A 25462-nucleotide genomic window follows, 5' to 3' on the forward strand; every position below is an offset into this window, starting at 1 on the left:
AGACTTTTCCCAAAGTGAAGCACTATGTATATAACTACAAAAAAAAATGCCATTAAAAACTTCAAAATTTTGCCATCATGTCAATTTAAAAAAAAAATTGTTACTGGTCTTATTTTCAAGGAAAGATAAAAATTTCATGTCCAGGAGACTAAAAAGCACATTTCTTTCATAAGTTAGAGATAACAAACTTCTGAGCAGAACATTAAGATTCCTTTTAAACTTTTAATCAGAAAAATATCATTTTAAGGTGTCAAACTCCATGTTTATGAAAACAAATCTAACTTATAAGAGTGAAAAGATATTTTGTGAACAGCCTCCTAAACTAGGTTTCTAAAATTTTTTTGTGACTTGGACCCCTTTCACAATCTGGCAAAGCTCAGACTCCTCAGGATGGTGCTTTTAAATGCAGAGAATAAAATAATTTTATTTACAAAAGAAAGTAAATTCAATTTTTCAAAATGATTACTAAAATGTTTTTGAAGTTGAGATCCAAAACTCCCTACCCAAATTTATGTATATATTAACAAAATATAGGTTGATAATTCTTTTTTATATAATTACATACCCACACAACATTTTAATGGAATACCTGAATTGTTTGCAGATTAGTCAGTAATAAGTTTTGTCCTCTTTGTTCAGCTAACAAAGATTCTCGCTGCTGAGAGAGGCGAACTTCTGACAATTTCAACATTTCCTTTTCCTTTTTCAGATTTTCTGCTCTTACCTAAAAAAAAAAAAGATAAATTTTGTGGGAAAAACAGAAAACACTGAATTCAGATTCGTTTTAAGAATAAAATGAGAAGTTATAAAATATTTATAAAACACTTCATTGCCAAGTCAATGCTAAACTTATGCAACATGGGATAAATATGGAACAAAAAAAATTAAATGCATTCAATTCAATAAGTATGTATAGAATACCTATTATGAACTAAATGGAAATCCTATAAGACGTTAAGGGACCAAGGAAAGCAGTCCTTTAATCATGATAAACAACCGATGTGGAGCTACTGAGTACTTCCTGAGGTCAGTGGGGGAATGCTCTCTTCCTAACCCAATTTCATAAGCTATGTATACAGGGAAGAAGACAAGGCTAGCGAGTCTCTTTATAACTTCTCTTACTCTATTATCCTCCAATTTTCCCAGGATTCTCAGTGTGTATGGGGAATAAGGCTGGGGGGATGGAAGAGCTGACAGCAAGTCAACCTTTATTTTGATCCCTCATCTGCCCAGACCCTATAATGGTGTTTATGTCATTTGAATAAGTTATGAATCATCAACTACAGTCTTTCTGATGAGATAGAAGGCCACTAGGACTTATCATTAATTTTGTTTCTACAGGCACCTAAGGTGTTTCGAGACTCTCCACCAGCCCTGCAACTGAACTTTCTAATATGTCTTCTCTGGGGGATAAGAGTGTGACTTTCTTGAGAGTAAGAATGGGTCACTTTTCTAGTTCTATCCCTCGCTTAGCATAGTGCTTAATTAATGCTTTCTCTATCCACCCATAGAGGCCAATAAACTTGTTTTTAGAGTACCTTGGAATACCAAGAGCCTAGAGAAGCTTAGTACTTACTTATCTCCCTACTATAGGGAGCATGTGCCACAAAAATACTATAAAGATAAATCTGTACTGCTCTAAACTAGTTCTTTGCCTCAGTCTGAAAGGTGACATTTACTATTCTTATAAATGAAGGGGAATTTCTATGACTCTAGGACACAGAAATGGCAATAGCTTCCCAACTCTCTCTCAAAAAAAAAAACCAAAAACCAAAAAAAAAACCATTTTTTTTTAATCAAAACTAAATCCTGGAGGAAAGAGCATTCAGTTTCAGTTTTTAATTACCTCTAGTCCTCACTCTCTCTCATCTCACCATATCTAAACTACTGCCAAGGTCTAATGACTTCAACTTTCGAACATATCTTGAATATGCCCCCTTTTCTTCTCTGACACAGCCTCCTCTCTGGTGCAGACCCTCACACCTACACTACTAATAAAGTTGCTGGTAGAACTATGTGGTACACCTATAAAAATTATTGAGAACTCTTTCCCCAAAACTTTTGTTTATGTGGGCTATAACTATCAATGTTTATAGTATTAGAAATTAAGGAGGGGCAGCTGGGTAGCTCAGTGGATTGAGATTCAGGCCTAGAGACGGGAGGTCCTAGGTTCAAATCCGGGCTCAGACACTTCCCAGCTGTGTGACCCTGGGCAAGTCACTTGACCCCCATTGCCCACCCTTATCACTCTTCCACCAAGGAGCCAATACACAAAAGTTAAGGGTTAAAAAAAAAAAAAAAAAAAAAAAGAAATGAAGGCATTTTATTATCATGAAAATAGTTTTGACTGTGAGGACTACAATGGGGTCATCAGACAACACTTTGAGAACAACTGCTCTATACCAGTGATTCCCCAAGTGGGCACCACCGCCCCCTGGTGGGTGCTGCAGCGATCTAGGAGAGCGGTGATGGCCACAGGTGCATTTATCTTTCCTATTAATTGCTATTAAAATTTTAAAAAGATTAATTTCAAGGGGGCTAAGTAATATTTTTTCTGGAAAGGGGGTGGTAGGTCAAAAAAGTTTGGGAACCACTGCTCTATACTAATGAAAGCACAGAGTAATCCTAGGCTCTATCACTATCTTCCAAGACTAAATAATCTGGAAGGCCTATATAGTAAAGATCACTTCTTATCCATAAAGAAGCTTGAAGATCCAAAAATATCTTAAATTATATCAAGCAGTATGTTAATTACAAAAAGAAACTTGTCTTTAAAAAAAAAAGGAGCAAGAGCACTTTTAGTTAAAACCTATAAAAGGAAAATTAATCTCACTTCTGCAACTGCCAACTTTTCATTTGCTCCTCTCAAGTCTTGAGTCATTGTATTGATGATCTGTTCCTGCTTTTGAGTTGTTGCAGTGAGTTTTTGATTCCTTTCTTGTAAGGATGTAATTTCTCGACGGTATCCCTCCACATTATCTTGTAGCATCTCGTAACTTGCATTATAAAAAATAAAAACATGTTAATAATTAGGAGTATTAGTAAATTCTAAAACTAAGCATACTGAATTCTTAAAATGCCAACTGTTTTTTATCTAAATAGATTGCAGAAATATATGCCATAGAGTTCAAAACTAGGATTACTTTTCTCATAATAAATCTGTCTTGGATAAAACCAGAATGTAACCTAAGTTTACTATTATTTTGCAGTGAATGACTATATATTTTTTCCTTTTCAAAGAGATCTGATTTTAGGTGGGAAGTCTATGTTTGGACCAAAAGGCTTATTCCTTACACTCCTGTCAGAATAAAAACACAGCAAATGCTCTATGTCAGTGATGGTGAACCTTTTAATGTGTCCAAACTGCAACCCTCACACCATATGTGAGCCACACCCTTACCCCAGACAGGAGAGTGAGGAAGCATTTCCAATGAGCTGCTGGTCAGAGGGGTGGGTGATTAGAGAAATGTTCTCAGGCATGGTGGAGAGGGGTTGGAGAGCAGACCCTCTGGCACACATGCCATAAGTTTGCCAACATGGCTCTATGTTAAGAGACCAAACTAGAATATTTGTGCAAGAAGCTTATTATGAAATTGTAATAACACTTCATTGTGCCATAATAGCAAACTACTCATTTTTAATATATCAAAATCCTTATAATTGGTGAGCTAAAAAAATAAAAACAAAAACACAACAAATCCTAAACATCCATAGTGAACTTATGCTAGATTCTAATGAAATAAAAAGGCACTCTATATTTCACTAATCTTTGAATGAAACAGCAAATTATAAAATGAGTCAACATAACCTAAAACTAATTTACCGTTTTGAAGCAAAATCTAATTGGGTAGAAATCTTGGTATTCTGTGACCGTAAATCTGTAATTTGCTCTTGAAGTTTCTCAGATTGCTCATTTTGAATTTTATCATTTTCTGCCTTTTCTTTTTTGTAGTTTTCGAAAATTTCCTGCAACTAAATATTAAGAACAATTATTGGCAGATGTTTAAAACTTTCCTTCTTAAAACTAAAACTTGCCCCAGAGAAAGAGAAACAAGAGGTATACCTGTTTAAGTGCAGCCCTGGCTTCTATTGCTTCTGTTGACTCAACTGTAGAAATTGGTGCAGGAGTAGAGATCACCTGTGACACACCTGAAGGATGTTTTGGTGTGGACGTAAGGGAAACGTCCTCTAAGCTTGAAGCTTCATAAAAATAAAATTAGAAGACATATAACTGGTTATCAGTTGTTTTTAAGTTTCCTGCATGTATCTGCATTTACTTCATCATTTAAAAAAAAGCAAAAGGCACTAATCAGCAAATTACAGAAGTTAGCAGTATAAGTATCCTCCATTGTTTATTCAGTGAGAGATGGAGATGTTATACGAGTCAAACTAACAAGAAATCATTTAGGAGCTTATGAATTTTGAAAGTGAAAAATGCGAATGAATATGACTGAGAAAAAAATTTCTGTTGTTAGTACCAAATCTTTTCTTAACATAGATTTTAGAAACATACCTAATTTGTCTCCAAAATATGTGGACGCACATAAATAATATGTGCTAACCTACCTTGCAATGGAATGACAACTCCTGTTGCCTGTGACAACAAAATGCGATACATGTCACGTTGACGGACTATAGAATCAACAAGCTGCATCTGATGGTGTCGGGATTCACGAAGTTGTTCCAATTCAGTGAGGGCACTCTCAAGCTGAATTTGTAGCTCAGAAATTCTACAGGAAAAAAAATATTTATATACTTTAGAGAAAATGTCAGTGACTACACAGATAGTTCTGTCAGAAATCAGTACAGGAATCCATATTATAATATTACATCTATCTTCCTGTGCTAGGGGTTGAGAAAGATACATAGTCTAGATAAGACATGGTATATTTGTTCTAGAGCAATAGTAGGTGGATATGACATACATATAAAGACAACAAAGGATCAAAACAAAATGTGTGGGATTTAATGGGAGAAAGACTGTTTTATAGGGACATTTAAGCTTGCCTTTAAAGAATGAGTAAAGTTTTAATGTGTGAATGGGGAGGGGAAATCCCAAGCATACAAGCATAGAATATGCAACACAAAATATAAATCAAATTAATACTGTAAACAATGGGTAATTTTCTATACAAGAGTTTTTTCTCTGGCTACTTTTACTTAATCTAAATAATCCGAATGTTTTGAAAAGTTCCATTTGACACCACTGAGAACTCAAATGGCATTTAGCATTTATAGAAGGAACTTTTAAACACACAAGTATTATATGATTAATTTTTTATTATATGTGCTATTTGTAGGGAATCATGCACATTGATTCCCAACAATCTTTGTCTTTGTATCCTAGGGTCTAATAATATAATGCTTTGCCCACAGTAAGTACCTTAATAAATGTATGCTGGCTCAAATAAAAAATAAATAAAAAATGAAATCTAGTTATGCAATACCTATAATATTCTCATCATGTCAGCTTAGTAAACCATAAAAAAAAAGGCAAAACAATAAGACAGGCATGACCCAATGATTCATGACAAAGTCATCATGACTCTTCAAGATCAGTGCTTTCATTTTTAGATGAACATTAACTGTTTCTTTTATAATTTGTTCTAGAATTTTGTCAGAAACTAAAATGAAGTTTACTGACTCATATTTAGAAAAACTCCTTTTAATTTGGTGAATTTTTTATTGAAATTTTTTCTCTTTTTATTGGAAATTGAGACAAAATTTGACATTACCCAATCATGAGGTACTGTTCCCATTTGCCATGATCATTTAGATATTACAAGTACTTTAACAAACAACCTTATCTGTTGATTTTTCTAGTACACAAAAGATAGTTTATCTGGGCCAGATTCTGTGACTAAGGTGGTCTCTCACTTTATTTCTCCTATCAATCCCCTAATTAAACATATTTATTCAGTCCATATAAGTTCTACATATTCCTCCTTAGTAGCAAAGACAGAAGCTAAATAAGAATGAGACAACAGTCTTTTCTATCATCAGCTTATTTCGTCTACTCTATAGAGTATTCACACCCTTCTCTGATCCTCAGATATGGTTTAAAAAACTTTTGGGTAGAGGTGAGAGAGAAGGAAGGATAGTAATTTCCACAGAAAGATTACATTAAAAATAAAATTTAAATGGAAGCTCAATTAAAACCTGAAAGGATCTAAATCGATCTAATCTACCATAAATAATTAAGTTGTAAAATTTTAGTCTTGGGTCACATTTATTTTTTATTTTCTTATTTTTATTGAGTATATGAAAACTTAAATGATTTATTCTTTTAATTAATTTTCCTATGGTCAAAACAAAAAACCATAACAAGACAGAAAACTCACCATACCAATCACTAAAGGATGACCATTTCATTATTACTACAAAATAAACAACTAGATTAAAAAGCTCTCAACTTTTTACCTTGAAGAAGTTGTTTCTTGTTCTTCTCTTTCTCTTGTCTCCCCAAGCTCCCTAAGTGCTACCAGAAGGCGCTGGTTCTGCTGCTGAAGTTCTTCAATATTCCTATAGGAGACTAGATGCTGTGATATTACTTCAGATGAACTACTTATGTCAGCAGAACTCACTTCTTCATCACGAATTACATGATTACCTCTTGCTTCTTCGAGTTCCATTAAGAGAACTCTAATCTAAGAGAAGATGCCAATGTTATTAAAGTACTGCTGTGTTCTGAAAAAAATAAGCTATTTAGAGCAGAAAGCAAATTTTAAAGAAATGATTCTTATGTACTTGTAATTTGGAAGACTCAAGAGTGGAAGGTAAAAAAATTGACCCTAACAACTAGTTAGCAGTGGGGAAAGCATGAGATCTACAAAGCAGTAACATCTCGATCTGAAATAAGCCTCAGTTACTTATTAGATATGACTGTGAAGTCATGTAACTTCCCTAAGTCTCAGTTTCCTCATTTGTAAAATGAAGTAACAGTAGCTACTCCATAAGGTGGCTGTTAAGGATTAAATGAGTTAACAAAGATAAAGTGCTTTGCAAACTTTAAAATTCTATGTTAATGCTTGTTATCATAAGCAGTAGTAGTACTTAAATTAAGAGCCTAAAAAATCCTTCCAATTTATCATTTAAATGTTGATATCATAAGGTAAGAGAAATTCTTGTTTAAGTCTATTAAGTCCAAGCAATTCTGATTTAAGTAAAATTGTGCTTATTATCTAAAAAGTTGTCAACTGCAACCTTCAATTTTCAAGACACTCCAGCAACATCAATAGAATGATAGAATAAGATAAAGCAACTCATTTAGAAATTAGACAATAACCTTCTAAGAATTTCATTGTTTAGTGCTATTTGATGTAAAGCAAGTCCTGGTTCCCCCAAATGCAAGGTTAATTAACCAAAGGAACTATTTAAAGGAAGTTTTGGGACATTGCTCCCAAAAGGTGGAATTAGACAAAGACCAAAGTACTAAAATTAAAATTTTCTAACTTGTTGTGAAAGATCTTTCACTTGTATTTCCATTCTTTGGTTGTCTCTTTCAAGCACAGAAGAATGTTTGTTAGCTTTATCAGTGTCCTCTTGTAACCGCTGAATTTCCTATAAAAGAGAAACAGTTTTAAGGGTGGTAAAAATCAGCATTTCTGTTAAGACAAAAATTCTGCTTTAAGAAATCTGGGATTACCATTACTATAATGCTCAAGAATTATATTAGAGTAATATTAAATAATACATGAAAAATATTAAAAAGGAAAAACCTCTTTTAAATTAACCTGTGGAAAAAATTCAACATGTGATATTTCAATGATCATTAGCTATCATTTAAAATTGAGTCTAAATTGAGTAACAAATAAGAACGATAGATCAGTTCATTTTGATTGAAACTTTCACTTCCTTATCCTAGTCATAGATCCACAAAGAATTCTTGTTATATAACAACACATAATGGCAGAGAAATATGTTTAGTAGACACTGATCTGGATATTATGTGACTGTGAATATCCCCCATAGGGATATTATGTGAATATCAACATTATAACTTCAGATTTAAAAAAATTACCAATAACCAAAAGGTCAATTGAAAGACATATAATACAATAAACAGTCTTTGAAAACCAAAAAAGCTTAAGTGACTTTCCTAAGGTCACAAAAGGATTAAGTAAAAGACCCCAGATTTAAACTGTTCCCTGACTCCAAATAAAACAGTTTTTACTATATTATGCACTATATAGCCATTGAGCTAGTTGTTCCTATTAATTTTTCAAATGAACAAATGAATCATGTTATACCTTTAACTTTTACCCAATTTGGTCCCAAGAAGGATACACTCACCTTCATTGCTTGTTCAAGCTTAACAGATAAACTTGCCACAGCTTTTTGGGCACGTTCATATTCCTCACGTTGGCGTTTCAGAATTGGTGCTTTTGCTTCCACTTCTTTTACTATTTCATCTAGATATTTATTAATTCTCTTGTTCTCTAGTTTCTCTAAGAGTAACTGATCTTGTGTTTCTACATATGCATTGTACAACTGCAAAAGAAAATGTACCATATCATGTCTAAGTATAATGTAAAAAGGCGACAAGTAACAACATCTTGACCACAAATGAGTTTTAAAAGGAATTTTTGTCACACTGATCAGTTAGACATTTTGTAAAACTGGGTACTTTTCTTACCCATTCTACTTTAAGCATGATTCTTTTCTAAAAAAGAAATATCTTAAGAGTTTTGAACATTTTAGATGGAAATGTGTTGTAATACTCAATTTAAAATGATTACCTCAGTTAGTTTCATTCCAGGCTTCACTATTTTAGCTACAGCTGCTGCAGTAGGAGACATAGCCGCAAGCTCCTCTTCAGATAATATGGCTCCTATATTATAAACACATAAATAATATTCCGTTATTGTTTAAGTTAAAAAAAAAATCAGTTACTGATTGTTTTCAACATATATAAAAGAACTGATATCTAGGTTCAAATACTGCCTCTGTCATTACTTATGAGTACTAGGTAAGTCATTTAGCATCTGAGCCTCAGACTAGTACCATTATACTATGAAAATAGTTTTAAAGATAGTACTTACTGTCAAATAAAAGCAAAATGAAATAATTTACCTCATAGCTTAAAGAGAAAGGCTTAATATTTAAATACTATTAATTGAATACACTGGCTGTTATATACTGAAAAACCAGCAATTTTTGTGCTCCAAATCATTAAAAACATTTATTTACAAATATTATTCATACCTTTACGTTTTGAGGCTGAAAGCAGATCATTAGCATTTTCTAGTTCTCTCTCTAATTTGCCAATCTTCTCTAGCATTTCTTTTTCCATTTGGGCTTTAGATTCTTCCACTTCCATTAAATGATCTTGTATTCCTTTGTTAGCTAAAATAAAATTTTTTTAAAAAATCACCTCACATCATAGAATGAAAGGAAACCTTTTTTTTTTCTTTTAAAACCCAATTTTCCCTCTGAAATACTACTATACAGCCTTAACCATGCTGAGTTAGGAAAAACCTAACTTTATAAAAAACTGACAGGAGAATAAGGTACAGAAGATTATGAAGAAATAACAAAAATAAAAGCTGTTATTATTAATTGTGTTTAAGATGGTGATGGACAAATATATAGGCTATCTCAAAAGTTTTGGGTGTAAACTGGGAAATGTGTTAAATATAAAAATACATGTGTCTTTATATACTTATGCACATTTATCTATAACAAATATATATTTACACAACATAGAAATAGACCTATCATAATTACACCAAGAGTGTTTTTAAAAAAAACCCTTACCTTCTGTCTTGGAACCAATACTGTTGGTTCCAAGGCAGAAGAGTGGTAAAGGCTAGGCAATGGGGGTTAAGTGACACAGTTAGGAAATGTCTGAGGCCAGATTTGGACCTAAGGACCTCTTGTCTCTAGGCCTGGTTCTCAATCCACTGAGCTACTCAGCTGCCCTCAATAAAGAATTTTTTCCCAAAAATTCTATTATATATTGGTATTAGAACTAATACTGGAACCAAATTTCACTTCTAAATATTGCTCTAATATTCTTCAGGTAAGCTTTATCACTGAGATAAACTCATTTAAAATATACTTGATTTACATCAATCACATGATCCACAACAAAAGAGGAAAGGAATCTCTCTCTGAAGTAGTTTTCTTTCCTTTGAGAATCTTTCTTACCTTCTCCAGTTTCTTTCAAAAGCTTGTGAAGCTCATCTACTGCTCGAGTTAGCTCATTGCTTTTTGCTTCAGAGTCATCAGCAGCACTCTAAAATAATGTTATTTAATCAAAAGTTGTTAAATAACAGTAACAATAATAAGACCAGGACATGGAAATTTGTGATACTACTGTTACCTTATACAAATTAGAAAGCTTTATGTGGGCATTTAGCTCATTGTGGAATTTTTCTTCCATACTAGCTTGCTGCTCCTTGGCCTAGAAAGAAAACAAAATCAAAATAATCATAATGTCTCACCACTGATGACAGAGATTGCAAGTAAGGAAATGTGCTTTTTACTAAATGACAAGACTACATAAAAATTATATTATAATCACATTCCAAAACAGATAATAACCAACTTTTTATTAAAATGATTTCATTATTTTTTGGTCCCCCAGGAAACTCTTAATTAACATGTATTTTCCACTTTAGACATAGCATCTACTTTCTGTTCCTGGTCTTAGATATTATAGACTGATAAATAATTTTTGCAGTTAAGGTTACAAATGTAAAGTATAAGAGGATTGGATTTACTAATAATAGCAGCTAGCATTTATAGCACTTTTGCAAAGTTTTGCAAAGTGTTTTTACAAATGTGATCTCACTTTATCCTCACAATGATGCTGGGAAGTAGGTGCTACTTGTATTATCCTCATTTTACAGATGAGGAAACAAAGGCAGAGAGAGGTTAAGTGGCTTGTCCAGAGTTATATAGCCAGTAAGTGTTTGAGGTCAGATCTGAACTTAGGCTTCCTAGGGCTCCATAAGCTATAACACTTAGTTGCCTTAAAATGACTCTTAAAAAGTCCCTACTAGCTCTAAACTTTTGAACCTAGGAATGCTTTCATATCCTCAAAGTAGTAGCTGAATTAAATGTACCTCTTTCAATTTGGTCAGAAGCTCTTCGACATGTTTTTGTAGATTTTCATTTGATGTTTTCAGGCCATTCAATTGTTCCTCCATCCTGGAAACCTATATGAATAAAATTTATAAAGGGAGGCGTGTGATACATAATTCAACATTACCTCAATTTTATGATTATACCATCTAATTTTTAAAAATCAAGCACTCTCTTATACACATATTGACAAAAAATGCAATAGTTTAACATGGAAATCTTCAAAATCAAATCAACAATAGTATGAAAAAATCTGCTGTAGGGAAACTTTAAACACATTTTTAATTGGTTTCTTATTTCACCAATAGAATTTTAATATCCTCAATTTCTGTTGCCTACATTCCTTTTAGAATGTTGTTTTACTTCAAGATTGAACAAATCTCTGGCGTAATTTGCACACATCATTCTAAAAATAAAAAGATATTTTTATGTTTCTAACTTACCTCTTCTTTTTTGTTCTCAAGATTACATTTAAGTTCTAGTATTTCATTTCCTTTTTCTCTACCAACAGCTAAGAGTTCATCAGTTTTGGTTTTTAGTTCTGTATTCAGCCATGTGTTTTGATTATGTAGTAATTCCTTTTCTTGCTCCAATCGTTTCTCTCGATACTAGAGAAATCACAGAAAAGTTTTATAGAAGACAAAAAAAAAATATTTTAAAAGGGACATAAACTAGAGTTGGTAGGCAACTAAATTATGCCAGCTATCTTATTTGTTTAAATTTAAAATGTAGATGTTTCTTGCAGCCTATAATTTGAATAAATTTTCACTTCACAGAAAAATCAACTGAATTAGAAATGCATATGATGAGCAACAAAACAGGGAACACTTTAAAATGTCACATAATCAGAATAATTATAATTACAATCCTCTGACAACTTTTAAAGACTAGTTTTTAAAGTCCTATACAATGTGGTTCAAATCAATCTTTCCAATCTCATTATACATTTCTTCTCTACCAATACTGAACAATCCAGTCAAACAGGCCTTCTCTCAAGTTGCTCATAAGTATCAACCTATTTCTCATCTCCAAGTCTGGCCATATCTCATGTCCAGAATGTACTCTCTGCCTCACAGATAGCTTTTCTTCCTTTCCTAATTCTCCTCCAACTACCAGTAGCCTCCAGCACAATATGTCTACTGGGTGTTTTTTTTTTTTTTAAATTTTTTAATTTTAAACCCTTACCTTTCATCTTAGAATCAATACCAAGTACTGGTTCCAAGGCAGAAAAGTGCTACAGGCTAGGTAATGGGGGTTAAATGACTTGCCCAAGGTCACACAGTTAGGAAGTGTCAGAGGCCAGATTTGAACCTATGACTTCCAATCTCTAGGCCTGGCTCTCAATCCACTGAACCAACTAATTGCCTATCAATGCATCTATTGTTTACATTTATTCTGTATAGACCTTTTTGTAAGCCTGTCTTCACAAACAGAATATAAACTCCTTGAAGGCAGGAAATGCTTAATTATTTGTATTTGTTCTGGGAACACAGGACAGTGTATGAAACAAAAAGAAACTGTTTAATAAAAGTGTGACAGATTGAATGACTTGATTTTACTCATTTCAGTATTACAGGAAATATACCCATGGGATCCTGGATAGCTAGTGCTTGCAGCAGACATTACACACAAGTTTCTAGATGCAAAACTTTGGTTTTCATTATATAAGCACAGGCTTAGATTAAAATAAACAAAACTCGACCCCAATAAGGGTTATATATAGTATTCAATCACATAAGAGAGACAAAGTTATGATTTTGGTTTTATAGGGAGACAGAATCTGGCATATTACCCAGGAAAAAGAGAAACAAAATTTTATAGAGATAAACTTAAGGGAACTGAAAAAAGCTGGCTTGTGAGACTTATTCTTCAAGACAACCAATGGACTATTAGTAGAAAGCTAGAGCTTGGTAGTAGATTAACAATACATAAGAAATAATTCAGTTAAGTGTCATAAATTTCATTTATCCCTAGTCTGCCTTCTCATCTTAGATAAAAATAAATATGAACTAAAATAAGCTTATTTAATAGATCATTCCTAAGGTCCTAGGTTAGCTTAATGTAACCTTCCCAATTAAAGTGGCAGCTCTGGACCCTTAACATTAAAAACTAAAAAAAGACACAAAAACTCTAATGGCAACAGTAATGGAAAAGTACATTTGACTGCTTTAGAGATTGTTTTTCAAAAGTTTTCACTACTAATCATAATTTGTACATGCTAACTATTACCTTAACAGAAACATCAGATGCTTGAAGTTCATCTAGTTTTAACTGGAGTTCTCCCTTTGATGCAATGCTTTCCTTGAGTTTTTCATTTAGACGTTTAACATCCTCTAGAAAACCCAGAAAGATATTAAAATTATTAAAAGTGTTGCAGAGTATAAATTCCTACCTACATCTTTCCTGCAATGCCCCTTAGCACTTAGAATTGTGGCTTTCACATACTAGACACTCAAAATATGTACTGAATGAACTATAAACTTTAAATGCAAAAAATTCCCCCAAAATATGCCCTTAAGCTTGCTTAAAATAATAGGCATTTAGCTTCTCAATTCAATCATTCCATGCTTTATTATTTTATACATCTGACCATCACTTGTAATAAACCCATTCACTAATATTTAGGAATACAACAGGAAATGAACAACAAAAAAATATGTTACCACTGTTTGCATCTTTTTCTCACACCCTTACTGAGATTCTGAGAAGGCACTCAACAGATCATCTCTAGGAAAATTATGCTCTGGGCTCCAGTCACTGATAGATCTATTTTAATGTATAACTTCTCTCATTTTAAAAGTACTTATATTTTAAATGAGTCTATCTCATACAAAAAGTAATAAAAATTAAAATCCTCCAAAGAGTATATAAGCAACACTCCTATCATAAGAAATAATACAAAATTTGCATCTTTATTGCAAAGTCCACAATGTTACATTAACAAAGTTGAAAGGTGAGTGGAACTTGGGATTTCCTCTGTAAATCTTATAAAAATAGCTTATTAAAAACCAACATTTTAGACTACATTCTTCGTACCAGTTAAATATTCAAGTTCTTGTGATCGTCTCTCACTAGTTCTGACCAAATCTCTTTTCTCAGCTTCCAATTCCTCATTTGCTCTTGTAAGCTGGCCCTATCAATTAAAATAAGAGTATAAATTAAAAACAATGTAAATTAATTGGATAACAGAATTACTTATCAACCCACAGCAACTAGTCACATGAAATCTTAAATTCTAGACATAGAAAATACATCTTAATTTAGTCTGGTTTAAATCAGCTACAACTTAACTATGGGAATCTTTTTGTAGGAAGCAAAAGCCAGGAGGCCCACCAAGTGTGACATGGAAAGCATAGCTTGAGACCCTCAGCAAAGCTAAGGCCATAGACCAGCTAACATTAGTCATGTAGCTCACTCCTCACTCTGCCGCCTCAAACGCATCCTTTCCCTCCTTCCTCTAGTACTAGCTGTACCTACTTTGTACTATGTACAGCTGTACATACACTGCTGTATGCTTTTCCTTGAGAATCTAAGTTAGACTATTACATGTTGATTTATGACCCTACAGAATGCACTGTGTAGACTGGATGAGGTAAACAAGTTACATTGTATCACTTTACCAATCATTTATTTACACTATGTGAAATCTTGTGCAAAGATCCCAGCTAGTTTTGCTCCCTCTATAAGATAGTAGCTATTCCCAATGAACCTCGTCTCTGATGGTTACCAGCCTCAGTGGTCCTCTTGACCCCCAATTGTGTTTGAGTCATTTTCCTTGCCATCTTTTGGGATTCTAACTTACTGCTAAGTTGGCTCTTGGCATCTTTCACATTTTCATTCTGCCTATTTTAAGGAAGAACTCTGAATGGCTTAAATGTGTGTGTGTGCGCGCGCAAGTCTCATGAGTACTCCCATAAAAATGAGAGTATCTCAAATGTTTTCTGTCAAAAAAATGTAATTAAAAAATTAAATGTTGTAGCCATGTTCTAAAGTTTAATCACCATGGTGTCCAAGAAACCCATTATTACATATAATAGGTGATTCTTTTCAACTCTATTCAATGGAAATACATTATTGCCTTCTCTAGTCTTCAGAAAACATTTTTTCCTGTGAAATAAATCTATTGTCTGTACAAACTTTATTTTGATAGTTTTACTTGTTGCAGCCAAGAAACAATTGTAGAAGCCCCATCCCTCTAAAGGACCATAGAAGCAACTGCATTTAAATAGTTAATAACTTGTGAACCACAAATAATTTGCAAAACTTCTTCATGTATATGATTACTTTACCTGAATAGTGACATATCTATCTTGAGCAGTTTCCAGTTCTTTGTTTTTCTCAGTCACTGTCTTCAGTTGTTGACCTGAATACAAAAATTATTGAAAACTTAATATATAAAAAACACTTCAGTACAGAAATATAATCATAGAACTTTAGATCTGGAAGGGACCTTAAAGATCACCAAATCTGATTCTTTCATTTTACAGCTGAGGAAATTGACGCCCCCAACAAGCTCTGATTTGACTGAAGACATAAATAGATTGGTTCGATCATTTCTTAATTTTCCACTTCATTTCCAACTTAAATCAAAATGTATTTTTTGGCTTAGAGCAGATTTGTGATTTCATTGTGTCAACATGGAATCTAAGAGAACCCCAAATTTAATCAGCTTGAAAGATGGAAACTCAAAAGCTTGCTCTTTGTTCCCATGAGAATTCTTCAGGAAGGGAATCTCAGACAAGCAGTTTCAGAATGAATAACAGACCTTAAGATATTTAATGGACTTAGCTAGGTGGAGTTCACAGATTTTAATCAAATGCTAAGTATCCTTTTGTTCCAGTAGCTTCTCCCAAAGTATCAGAGACCCTTTCCCAAGAAGAAAGATACCAGAGCAGGGATCACCCTTTTAGTATCCATTATAAGTAGCCCATTCTCGGTGTGTAATTAGAATCTGATCTCCAGGACTCTCTTACCCAGTATCCCATTTATGTGCTCATGCTGAGTATAAACACTGCCTGGGTACATAAGGAGGATACATTTTAGATGTAACCCCGCCCCTCTCTCTCTTCTTCCTGGAATGCAGCTGTGGAGGCTGGGGGGGAGAACTTGTCAGGAAAGTTTACTCACATTGTCATGCTTAAGTTTTGTACTTCTATTTTTTATTTCTCCTACTTTAAGTGATTACTAATAAATCTTATAAAATATAATACTTGGAGTTATTGGACATTAATTTAAATCAGTAGTTCTCAAACTTTTTTGGCCTACCGCCCTCTTTCCAGAAAAAATATTACTTAGCCCCCTGGAAATTAATTTTTTTTAAATTTTAATAGCAATTAATAGGAAAGATAAATGCACCTGTGGCCATCACCACCCCCCTGAATCACTGCAGCACCCACCAGGGGGCAGTGGCACCCACTTTGGGAATCACTGATTTAAATCTTACATCGTTGGCGACCAGAAGTGTGGAGTTTAGGATCCTTACTCCTGTTTTTGTTAAAGACAGATTAACTTTAAAAGCCTCTGCCACCTTCACTGATCCTCCAGCTGCCTCCCACATTTGACTAGATACTGAGGGGGTCCTTGCAGGCCGTTTTCTGTGCAGAGGTTGAAATATAAATTCCCTTTCCCCTTACATTTCTAACACCTAAGTGCTTACTGTTGCCTTGAAAGTCTGGGCGTTTCTCTTAGGCAACAATTAGCCTCCTAAAGGCTTTTACCTGAGTGGGACACTTCCACTCTCTTAACTCTCTGCCCACAAAGCTGGGGAGATCAATCAAGGGGAGCAACAGTCCCCTGCCCATGTAGCAATGGAAGCAAGTGGCTCCCTGGCATTTTTACCCCTGGGGGTGGGGGGAGTTACTCTTCAAAACCTCTTAACTTTACTCAGTGCATACTAGGGTAGCGCCCCCTAGAGACAGGAAGCAGAATTGCAAGCATGGCCCACTCTATGAAAGAGCAGTGCGTTACCAAAGTTTTAGAATGTCTTTTTTTACCACCATTCCTGGGGGTACTTGTGTTGATAGGATACCTTGCTGTTAGTTTGAGTAATCTCAAGATTCAGAAGGGAGATTCTACACAGTCTCTGCAACACATCCAATATGGGGTTTTGTCCACACTATGTTCAGTGCGGAAACCCCTTGGTATGGGGAACCCCATAAGCATGACCAAAGGAATCTAGATGGATGATAATTGGGAGGGGAAGGAACCTCAATGAGTCTAGAGATGAATAAGCCTTCTCAGATTCCATTGCCTTATTGATATTAATGGTTTCAGTTTGTTCCCCTCCAAATTGTGAAGAAGTCTCTGTAATACAGCTATTGGAATTGGAGTAAAGGACTCTTGGATTGACTGTTCCCATGTAAAACCTTCTATTAACACTGAGTGCCCGTATCCTGTCATGCTTATTGTATTTGTTGATTGTTTGCTTTAAAATTCAATTTTGCTTTTTAAGTTCACATATTAATCTAATCTAATATCTGTTGTTGCACCATGTCATTTTCAGCTACTGTGTTTTGGCCATTAGATAAATGTTCCGTTACAATGTCTATTTGTACACTCCTCCTATGACTGGACTGGAGAAAATAACATTATAAAAGTCCATAAATAACTTGGACAAACTCTTTTGATGGCAAAACCAGAGGTCCTTATGGATGCTGGGTTTGTCACCAGATCCATTGAGGTTACATGTTGCCTTAATGGCCTTTTGTTCCTTTTTGCCTTTGTTAATTGTTACATAGATGATGATGGACTCCATCAAAACAGTTACAACCTTTGGAGAATTTAATGAGCTAAAAATCTCAATTGATTTTAAGGGGTCTTTAGAGGTGATTTTCATAAATCTAGTAGCACTGCTACCTCTGACTGATCGTTTGCCTACCTTTGAGTTGTTTGTGACAAGAGGTAAGGGTCCATTTAGTAGTTGAAGTGCATTAACACTACTGTATTCCCCATCTCTGCATTTATAAAAATGTGATGGATGAGACATCTGAAGTGATTTTCATTATTGTATTCCTCACCTCCACATTGCAATGGATGGGACATATAAAGACATGCCTTTTATGCTATTACAGTCTCATACCAGAGGAGGGAGGTTTCACAAGGAGCTTGGTTACCCCGTGATGGGTTATAATTTCATCCAGGAGATGGGAAGGATTTCCCAGGGGGCTTGGTAAACCCTGGATGGCTCCTGGAGGGAAAATTTTCCCCATGGAGCCTAGTGGCTCCTGGATGGTTTTTACATTTGTAACTCTTCAGCTTACTCTGCCCTTCCATAAGAATGATCTAGATTCTTGGTGACATTTTAGACCCAAAAGAGTTCATCAGCAGTACAGTTTTTTTTTCCCCCCTCTTCTTTTTTTCTGGTTTCTCCTGCCAAATTTGGGGAAAGATTGGCTAGATTCTGGAGACGACTATCCATGAGCTTCATAGGGGTCAGCAACATATGGTTCTTTTGAGGGCCAGATATGGCTCTTTCTACAGGAGCCATAAAGTCAATTTTTATTTAGGCGCTGTTACAGGAGCACTCACTATGGTGTTTATGGCTCTTACGGCCTAAAAAAGTTGCCGACCCCTGCTCATGTGAATCCTAATGATAACAGGTTTGTTTGCTATTGTCATTAAATGCGCTCTTCTGATTCTGAGGATTTTGGTACTTCTTGAATGTGCATTAGCTGCTGTACTGCTGTTTTAAAAAGCTGTTACTTGGTGAAAATCATGTGCACTCACACTTTAGATCATGGCCAAGTTAAAAAGGAAATGGATGTCATTTTTGGGTGAGAAATCTTTGTAGTGTGTCTCTACTTGGCTGACACCTTTTCATGGAATGTGAACTATATGTTTTTGATTTTTTAAAAAATTTTATTACCATTTTTCCTTGTATGCGCAATAAGAGTATGAGTTTTTTTCTCTCATTTTTTGTACTTGAAGCACGTTACCAGTATTATTGGGGTTTTTTTTTAATTTTGCACTAGGATAAGTTTAAAATGTCCATTAGTCCTAATGTCAATGCATACGCAAAAGCTTTAGATATGGAAATCTGCCATTGATTGCTAAATATTATTTTTTGATTAATGATTGTGTCCAATTCCAGGAGAAGGGATACAAAAAAGTCACTTCACAGTGCCAAGGAGCACAAAGAATTTTTACACGTGAGACTGATATTTTATGTTTCATCCAGAAGTTACTTTTTTCCTTTTATTTGCGGTTTTTTTATGGTTTTTATTTTCTTTTAACAATTGATTCATATACCTCATAACTCAGCCATGTATCCTGGGATGATCTGTGTGTTGGTCAACACCCTCCTCAGGGGTGCTTGTAATAGTCATAAAATTCTAGATTTATAAAATATTTTATTTGAGAGTAATTTTAGGATAAGAAACTTACTACCTTTGGAGAAGGCACCATAAAAAAGGCTGCAGAAACCACATACTGCACCAAAAGATCCAGAATGAATTTTGGGATGTAGTAAATTGAACTCTGGGGGGGTAGAATGTATTTATTCTGAATGTAAACTCTTATGCCAAAGGGGATTGCCCTATAATTGGATTTTTGTTAATGTCCCTAGCAATCATAGGTTTTATTCTCTTTTATTTTCCTCTCATCTCCAAATTATTGTAATTTCCCCTTAGAAAGTGAAATATACTTCTAGTTAAAGATCTTTAGAAATATAAGTTGGCATGTGTCATGATTCATTGAAGGAACCAGCCATGTAAATCCGGGAAATTTCTACATGCTCGTTTCCCAATGGAATCACAGGAGGACTGTGTAATTAGAATTTGCTTTCTAGAACTCTCTTACCCAGCATCCCATTTAAGTGCTCCCGCTGAGTAGGTAGAGAAGATATATTTTGATGTAACTCCACCCCCTCTCTCTTCTTCCAGGATCGCAGCTGTGGAGGCTGGGGGTAGAGCTTGGCAGGAAAGTTTACTCACATTGTCATACTTAAGTTTTGTACTTCTATTTTTTTATTCCTCCTATTTCAAGTGATTACTAATAAATCATAAAATATAATACTTGGAGTTATTGGACATTAATTGACATCTTACAGCTGACACCCTAGTCTCTGGCTACGGTTTCTTTCCCAAGTCTGTCAGCTTAGTTTGAACACTCCCATTTCCCTGTACCCATGATGTCAATCAATCATCTTTCCCTGTCCCTAGGTTCCCCAAATGGTATACAAGTCCCTCAATTTCTTTTGTCCTTTAGAGTTGTTATCTAGCATGGTGGCACTCCCACTGGTCAGTGGTCAAAGCAACCAGGGTCTCAGGGCTCTGTGTGGGTTTGTAGCTTGCAATTCTGTGTGGAGGTCTTGAGGAAAGTGGGTTTTCTGACTATTTTATAGTTCTGTATTTTTTCCAGTTTAACAATTGAGAAAAAGGAAGCCACAATGAAGAACTCAAAACTAGTACCTTTCCAATGACATTGGCCTCTAGATAGTACATTTAGGCTCCTCCCAGAGAGGAGAACCTCTAGTTTTTCCCAAGTTTTTGTGAATTCAAGACACCTGGTAGTAACTCATTCCTGATTTTCAATGAACAACTCATTTTCTTAGTTCAGTGGCGTCTTAGTACTATAGTATGTTCATGGATTAATTTGTCTGTCTTGATTAAAGATCCTTATTATAATTGCAATGTAGAATATCAAGGGAAATAATGAAAAAAAAATGTGAAGGAAGGGGGCCTAGCAGTACCAGATATCAAACTATACTATAAAGCAGCAGTCATTAAAACAATATGGTACTGGCTAAGAGATAGAAGGGAGGATCAATGGAATAGACTTGGGGTTAATGATGTCAGCAAGACAGTGTATGATAAACCCAAAGAGCCCAACTTTTGGGACATGAATCCACTATTTGACAAAAACAGCTGGGAAATTTGGAAAACAATATGGGAGAGATTAGGTTTAGATCAACATCTCACACCCTACACCAAGATAAACTCAGAATGGGTGAATGACTTGAATATAAAGAGGGAAACTATAAATAAGTTAAGTGAACACAAAATAGTATACCTGTCAGATCTGTAGGAAAGGAAAGATTTTAAAACCAAGCAAGAGTTAGAGAAAATTACAAAATGTAAATAAAATGGTTTTGATTATATTAAGCTAAAAAGCTTTTGTACAAACAAAAACAATGTAGTCAAAATCAGAAGGGAAACAACAAATTGGGAAAAAAATCTTTATAACAAAAAACTCTGACAGGGGTCTAATCACTCAAATATACAAGGAGTTAAAGCAATTGTATAAAAAAATCAAGCCATTCCCCAATTGATAAATGGGCAAGGGACATGAATAGGCAATTTTCAGGTAAAGAAATCAAAAGTATCAATAAGCACATGAGAAAGTGTTCTAAATCTCTAATAATTAGAGAAATGCAAATCAAAACAACTCTGAGGTATCACCTCACACCTAGCAGATTGGCTAAAATGAAAGAAGGGGAGAGTAATGAATGTTGGAGGGGATGTGGCAAAATCGGGACATTAACGCATTGCTGGTGGAGTTGTGAACGGATCCAACCATTCTGGCTGGCAATTTGGAACTATGCTCAAAGGGCTATAAAAGACTGCCTGCCCTTTGATCCAGCCATACCATTGCTGGGTTTGTACCCCAAAGAGATCATAGATAAACAGACTTGTATGAAAATATTTATAGCTGCGCTTTTTGTAGTGGCAAAAAACTGGAAAAGGAGGGGATGTCCTTCAATTGGGGAATGGCTGAACAAACTGTGGTATATGCGGGTGATGGAATACTATTGTGCTAAAAGGAATAATAAACTGGAGGAATTCCATGCATATTGGAGAGACCTCCAGGAAGTGATGCAGAGCGAAAGGAGCAGAGCTAGGAGAACATTGTACACAGAGACTAATATACTGTGGTAAAATCGAATGTAATGGGCTTCTGTACCAGCAGCAATGCAATGACACAAGACAGCTCTGAGGGATTTATGGTAAAGATGCTACCCAAGTTCAGAGGAAGGACTGCAGGAGAGGAAACATATAAGATAAACAATTGCTTGAACGCATGGGTCGGGGTGGACATGATTGGGGATGTGGACTCGAAACTACCACACCAATGCAACTATCAACAATTTGGAAATAGACCCTGAACAAGGACACATGTTACAACCAGTGGAAATGTGCGTTGGCCATGGGTGGGGGGAGAGCAGGGGGTGAAGGGGAAAGTAGGGGCATGAAGTATGTAAACAGGTTAAAAATGAATATTAATAAATGTTTAATAATTAAAAAAAATAATTGCAATGTAGTTCAGTCATTTTTTTAGGTCTATGGCAGAAATAATGAATACAACAAAAGGGAAGTAGACTGACTTGCCCTTCTCCAGAGACAAACTGGAAGTATTTATTTGGTTATGCTCCTCAAAACAATAAACAGAAAGGAGAGGTGGATTCTTGTGCATTGTTGGGGGGAGAAAGACCAAAAGAAGCATGATTAGATGGAGGAGGAAGGTTGAATTAAATGGCTCTGCTAATTTCTGGAGTTCTGGGTTTTGGACAGAGAAGCAGTAATCATTGTGTTTACTGTCAGATTCATATGAGACAGTTCCATGTACATAGTGTTATGTTTGTAAACATAATATATATGCTATTCTTTTTATTATTTGTATCAACTGGGTTTTTTGGGGGAATCCAAGGTGTGGTCCCCTGAGAACTCACCCCCAAGGGAAGTCCCAAACTTACTCCTTTCAAAATGAAAAATAGACCTTAAAGTACTTAATGGTCCCAGTTTAGGTGGGACTAATAGATAGCTAAATTTTAAGTACTCTTTTTTGTCTCAGAAGTTTCTCCCATAGTAACAAAGTCCTCTCCCAGGTAGCCCAGCTCTAGGCTGGACCCTTTCCTTTTGAAATCCATTGTAAAGCATCAGCCTCTGCCTGATCACGCCATCTAGGACTTCACATTTCCCTGTAGCCATAGTAAAGCCAATCAATGATACCTCCTGGTCCTAAGTTCCCAAAATATACAAGTCCTCAAGTTCTATTATTCTTTAGAGAATCATCCCCCACAGAGATACTGTTCCCAGAGCCCTTGGCTTTATGTGGTTTTTAGGCCCTTGAAATTGAACACTATCTCTTTCCTGATTAAAGACTTGGTTTTGCTCAGTACTTTAGTAGTTCTGTGTTTTTCCAAGTTGGCCCTTAGGGCAAAAAATAGTGGGTGCAGCAACTATTTTATCTACTCAATAAGAATTATACCAAGTACGGAAATGGAAAATATGGTCTTTAATATATATTGCTACTTTTCTTATCATTACCATTCTGGTCTATCTCCTACACAGTTCCAGCAACCCCCTATTCCTCCAGGGTTGAAGAGATAACACAGAAGTAAATAAAATACATTTGAAAATACTTCTTCTGAAACTCCTCCATTGTCTTGGACTATTAATTGATTAGCTCCCCTGCTCCTATTTCAAAAGTTCATTGCTGTTTTTACTAACTTCTGAAGTAGTAGAAACCTTTCTAGAATATTGAATATATTAACTGATTTTGTTTTAAAGTTACTTCTTGCTCTTCAGGTTATTTAATGAGGATAGTTCTTCAAGGTTTTTAAGTACTATGTAAATTAATTCATCTGACCCTCAAAATAACCCTTTGAGAATGATGCTATTAATTTACCTATTTTATAGATGAGGAATCTGAGGCTGAGATTTTAAGTAATTTGTCCAGGGTCACATAGCTAGTGCCCTTCAACTTGAAATCTGGAGACCCCAAATTAGCCCCATTCCCAAGATAACTCACCTCAGTACCCAGACTGAACAATAGACCTTGATAAAGTACTTGATAATCCCAGCTGAGGTGGGGCTAGCAGACTTAAGCAAATGCTAAGTACCCTTTTAGTTTTAGAAGTCTACCTCACAGTATCAGAGACCCATCCCCAAGAAGACAAATACTTGTGCAGGGGCCATCTTTTACTATCTATTGTAAGTAGGACACTCTGATACTCAAATCTCTGCCTATGGTTTTTTTCCCTGTTAGTACCCTGTCAGTGTCATTTGGGCTTCTCTTTTCCTTGTAACCATGATAATGTCATGGTTACATACTTCCCTGTCCCTTAGTTCACCAAAAGGTATTTAAGTCCCCCAAGTTCTATTGCATTTCAGACAAATCATCTAGGGATGTGCATTCTCCCAGGGATATGTTCCCAGAGTTCCCAGAATGTAGGTCCTGTGAAGCTTATGCCACTGGGCTATGTGATAGCAGTCAATTATTGGACCTATCCCATTTCTGATTAAAGACTTGGTTTTTTAATGACTACTTTAGTAGTTCTGTGTTTTTCCCAAGTTAATGTGCCTAAGGCAGGATTTAAACTCAACTATTCCTCTCTTCAGATGCAAATCTAATAAGAAGCTTAGCCGTCCACCCCCAACTGCTAATACCTTCTCTCCCAAAATTACTCTTATCAATTTTATATATTTAACTGGAAATAACAGAACAAAAAATGGTTAACAGGGCATTTACATACCAAGATAAGTGAAAAGATAATAAGAGAGCATCTAACTATACTTACTGATCTTAAATCACCAGGGCTGAATGAACTACAATCAAAAAAAGTAACCAGAACCAGATTGCTGCTAAGCCATTTTGAAAAATTGTAGAAAAAGGAAGTAGTGCCAAGAGAACTATTGATGGACAAATTTTCAAAAAACGCAAAGTGGGGAGTATGGATTCTTCCATCAATAAGCCACAGAACATAATCTTGATAAAAGGTAAAATTCCAGAAAATATTCTCATAGGGATGACTAGTAACATATTGAAGGGGAAGAAGGGAGCATAAATGACTCAAGAATGAGTCATGCCACATTAACCTCAAATCTTTTGATAGAATTATTAGACTAGAAATTAAGGAAATTGTCATTCAGACAGTATATCTGGATTTCAGAGACTTGGGCAAGTCTCTCAGGGTATCCTCACATACAAAATGGAGAAACATAAACTCAATGATGGCACAGATTGCTGAATTTAAAACTGGTCTTCAAAACTAATGATTAATGGATTGACGTCAACTTGGAAAAATTTCCTATGCCAGTGATAGGCAAACTATTCCCCGTGGGCCAGATCCAGGCTGTAGTTTGCCCATCCCTGCCTTAAGCAATTCCCTAATCATTACGCCCCCACATCCAGATGTCATAAACTACAGCCTGGATCGGGGAATAGTTTGCCCATCACTGTCCTATGCCATAGCATTCTGTCCTTGACCCGATTATGGTGAATATGGTTTATCAACAACTGAGATGAAAGCAAAAAATTTGTAGATGGCACAAGTTTTACAGGGCTAGATATCTAATATGTTGGATTATAGAATCAAGAGTCAAAGAAATCATTAAACAAACTAGAATGATTAGCTAGCTGCACCTAAGATTTCATT

The 25462-nt window shown here is 35.2% G+C and overlaps 1 protein-coding gene across 3 annotated transcripts in view; it reads right to left on the bottom strand.

Moving 5' to 3' along the window:
- Positions 1–25462, bottom strand: part of TPR (translocated promoter region, nuclear basket protein) — a 73594-nt gene that overhangs the window by 40767 nt on the left and 7365 nt on the right. For all 3 annotated transcript variants that reach the window (XM_044675775.1, XM_044675776.1, XM_044675774.1), the window contains exons 3-19: positions 15378–15451; positions 14125–14221; positions 13318–13421; positions 11532–11696; positions 11070–11162; positions 10325–10405; positions 10150–10237; positions 9205–9345; positions 8739–8830; positions 8293–8490; positions 7453–7560; positions 6421–6647; positions 4567–4730; positions 4064–4200; positions 3824–3972; positions 2834–2996; positions 590–724 (exon numbers count right to left, since the gene is read on the bottom strand). In XM_044675775.1, the coding sequence (XP_044531710.1) occupies positions 590–724; positions 2834–2996; positions 3824–3972; positions 4064–4200; positions 4567–4730; positions 6421–6647; positions 7453–7560; positions 8293–8490; positions 8739–8830; positions 9205–9345; positions 10150–10237; positions 10325–10405; positions 11070–11162; positions 11532–11696; positions 13318–13421; positions 14125–14221; positions 15378–15451 (2216 nt within the window). The remainder of the gene's footprint in view (positions 1–589; positions 725–2833; positions 2997–3823; positions 3973–4063; positions 4201–4566; positions 4731–6420; positions 6648–7452; positions 7561–8292; positions 8491–8738; positions 8831–9204; positions 9346–10149; positions 10238–10324; positions 10406–11069; positions 11163–11531; positions 11697–13317; positions 13422–14124; positions 14222–15377; positions 15452–25462) is intronic.

This window comes from Gracilinanus agilis, chromosome 4, assembly GCF_016433145.1.
Source record: "Gracilinanus agilis isolate LMUSP501 chromosome 4, AgileGrace, whole genome shotgun sequence".
Classification (NCBI taxonomy): domain Eukaryota; kingdom Metazoa; phylum Chordata; class Mammalia; order Didelphimorphia; family Didelphidae; genus Gracilinanus; species Gracilinanus agilis.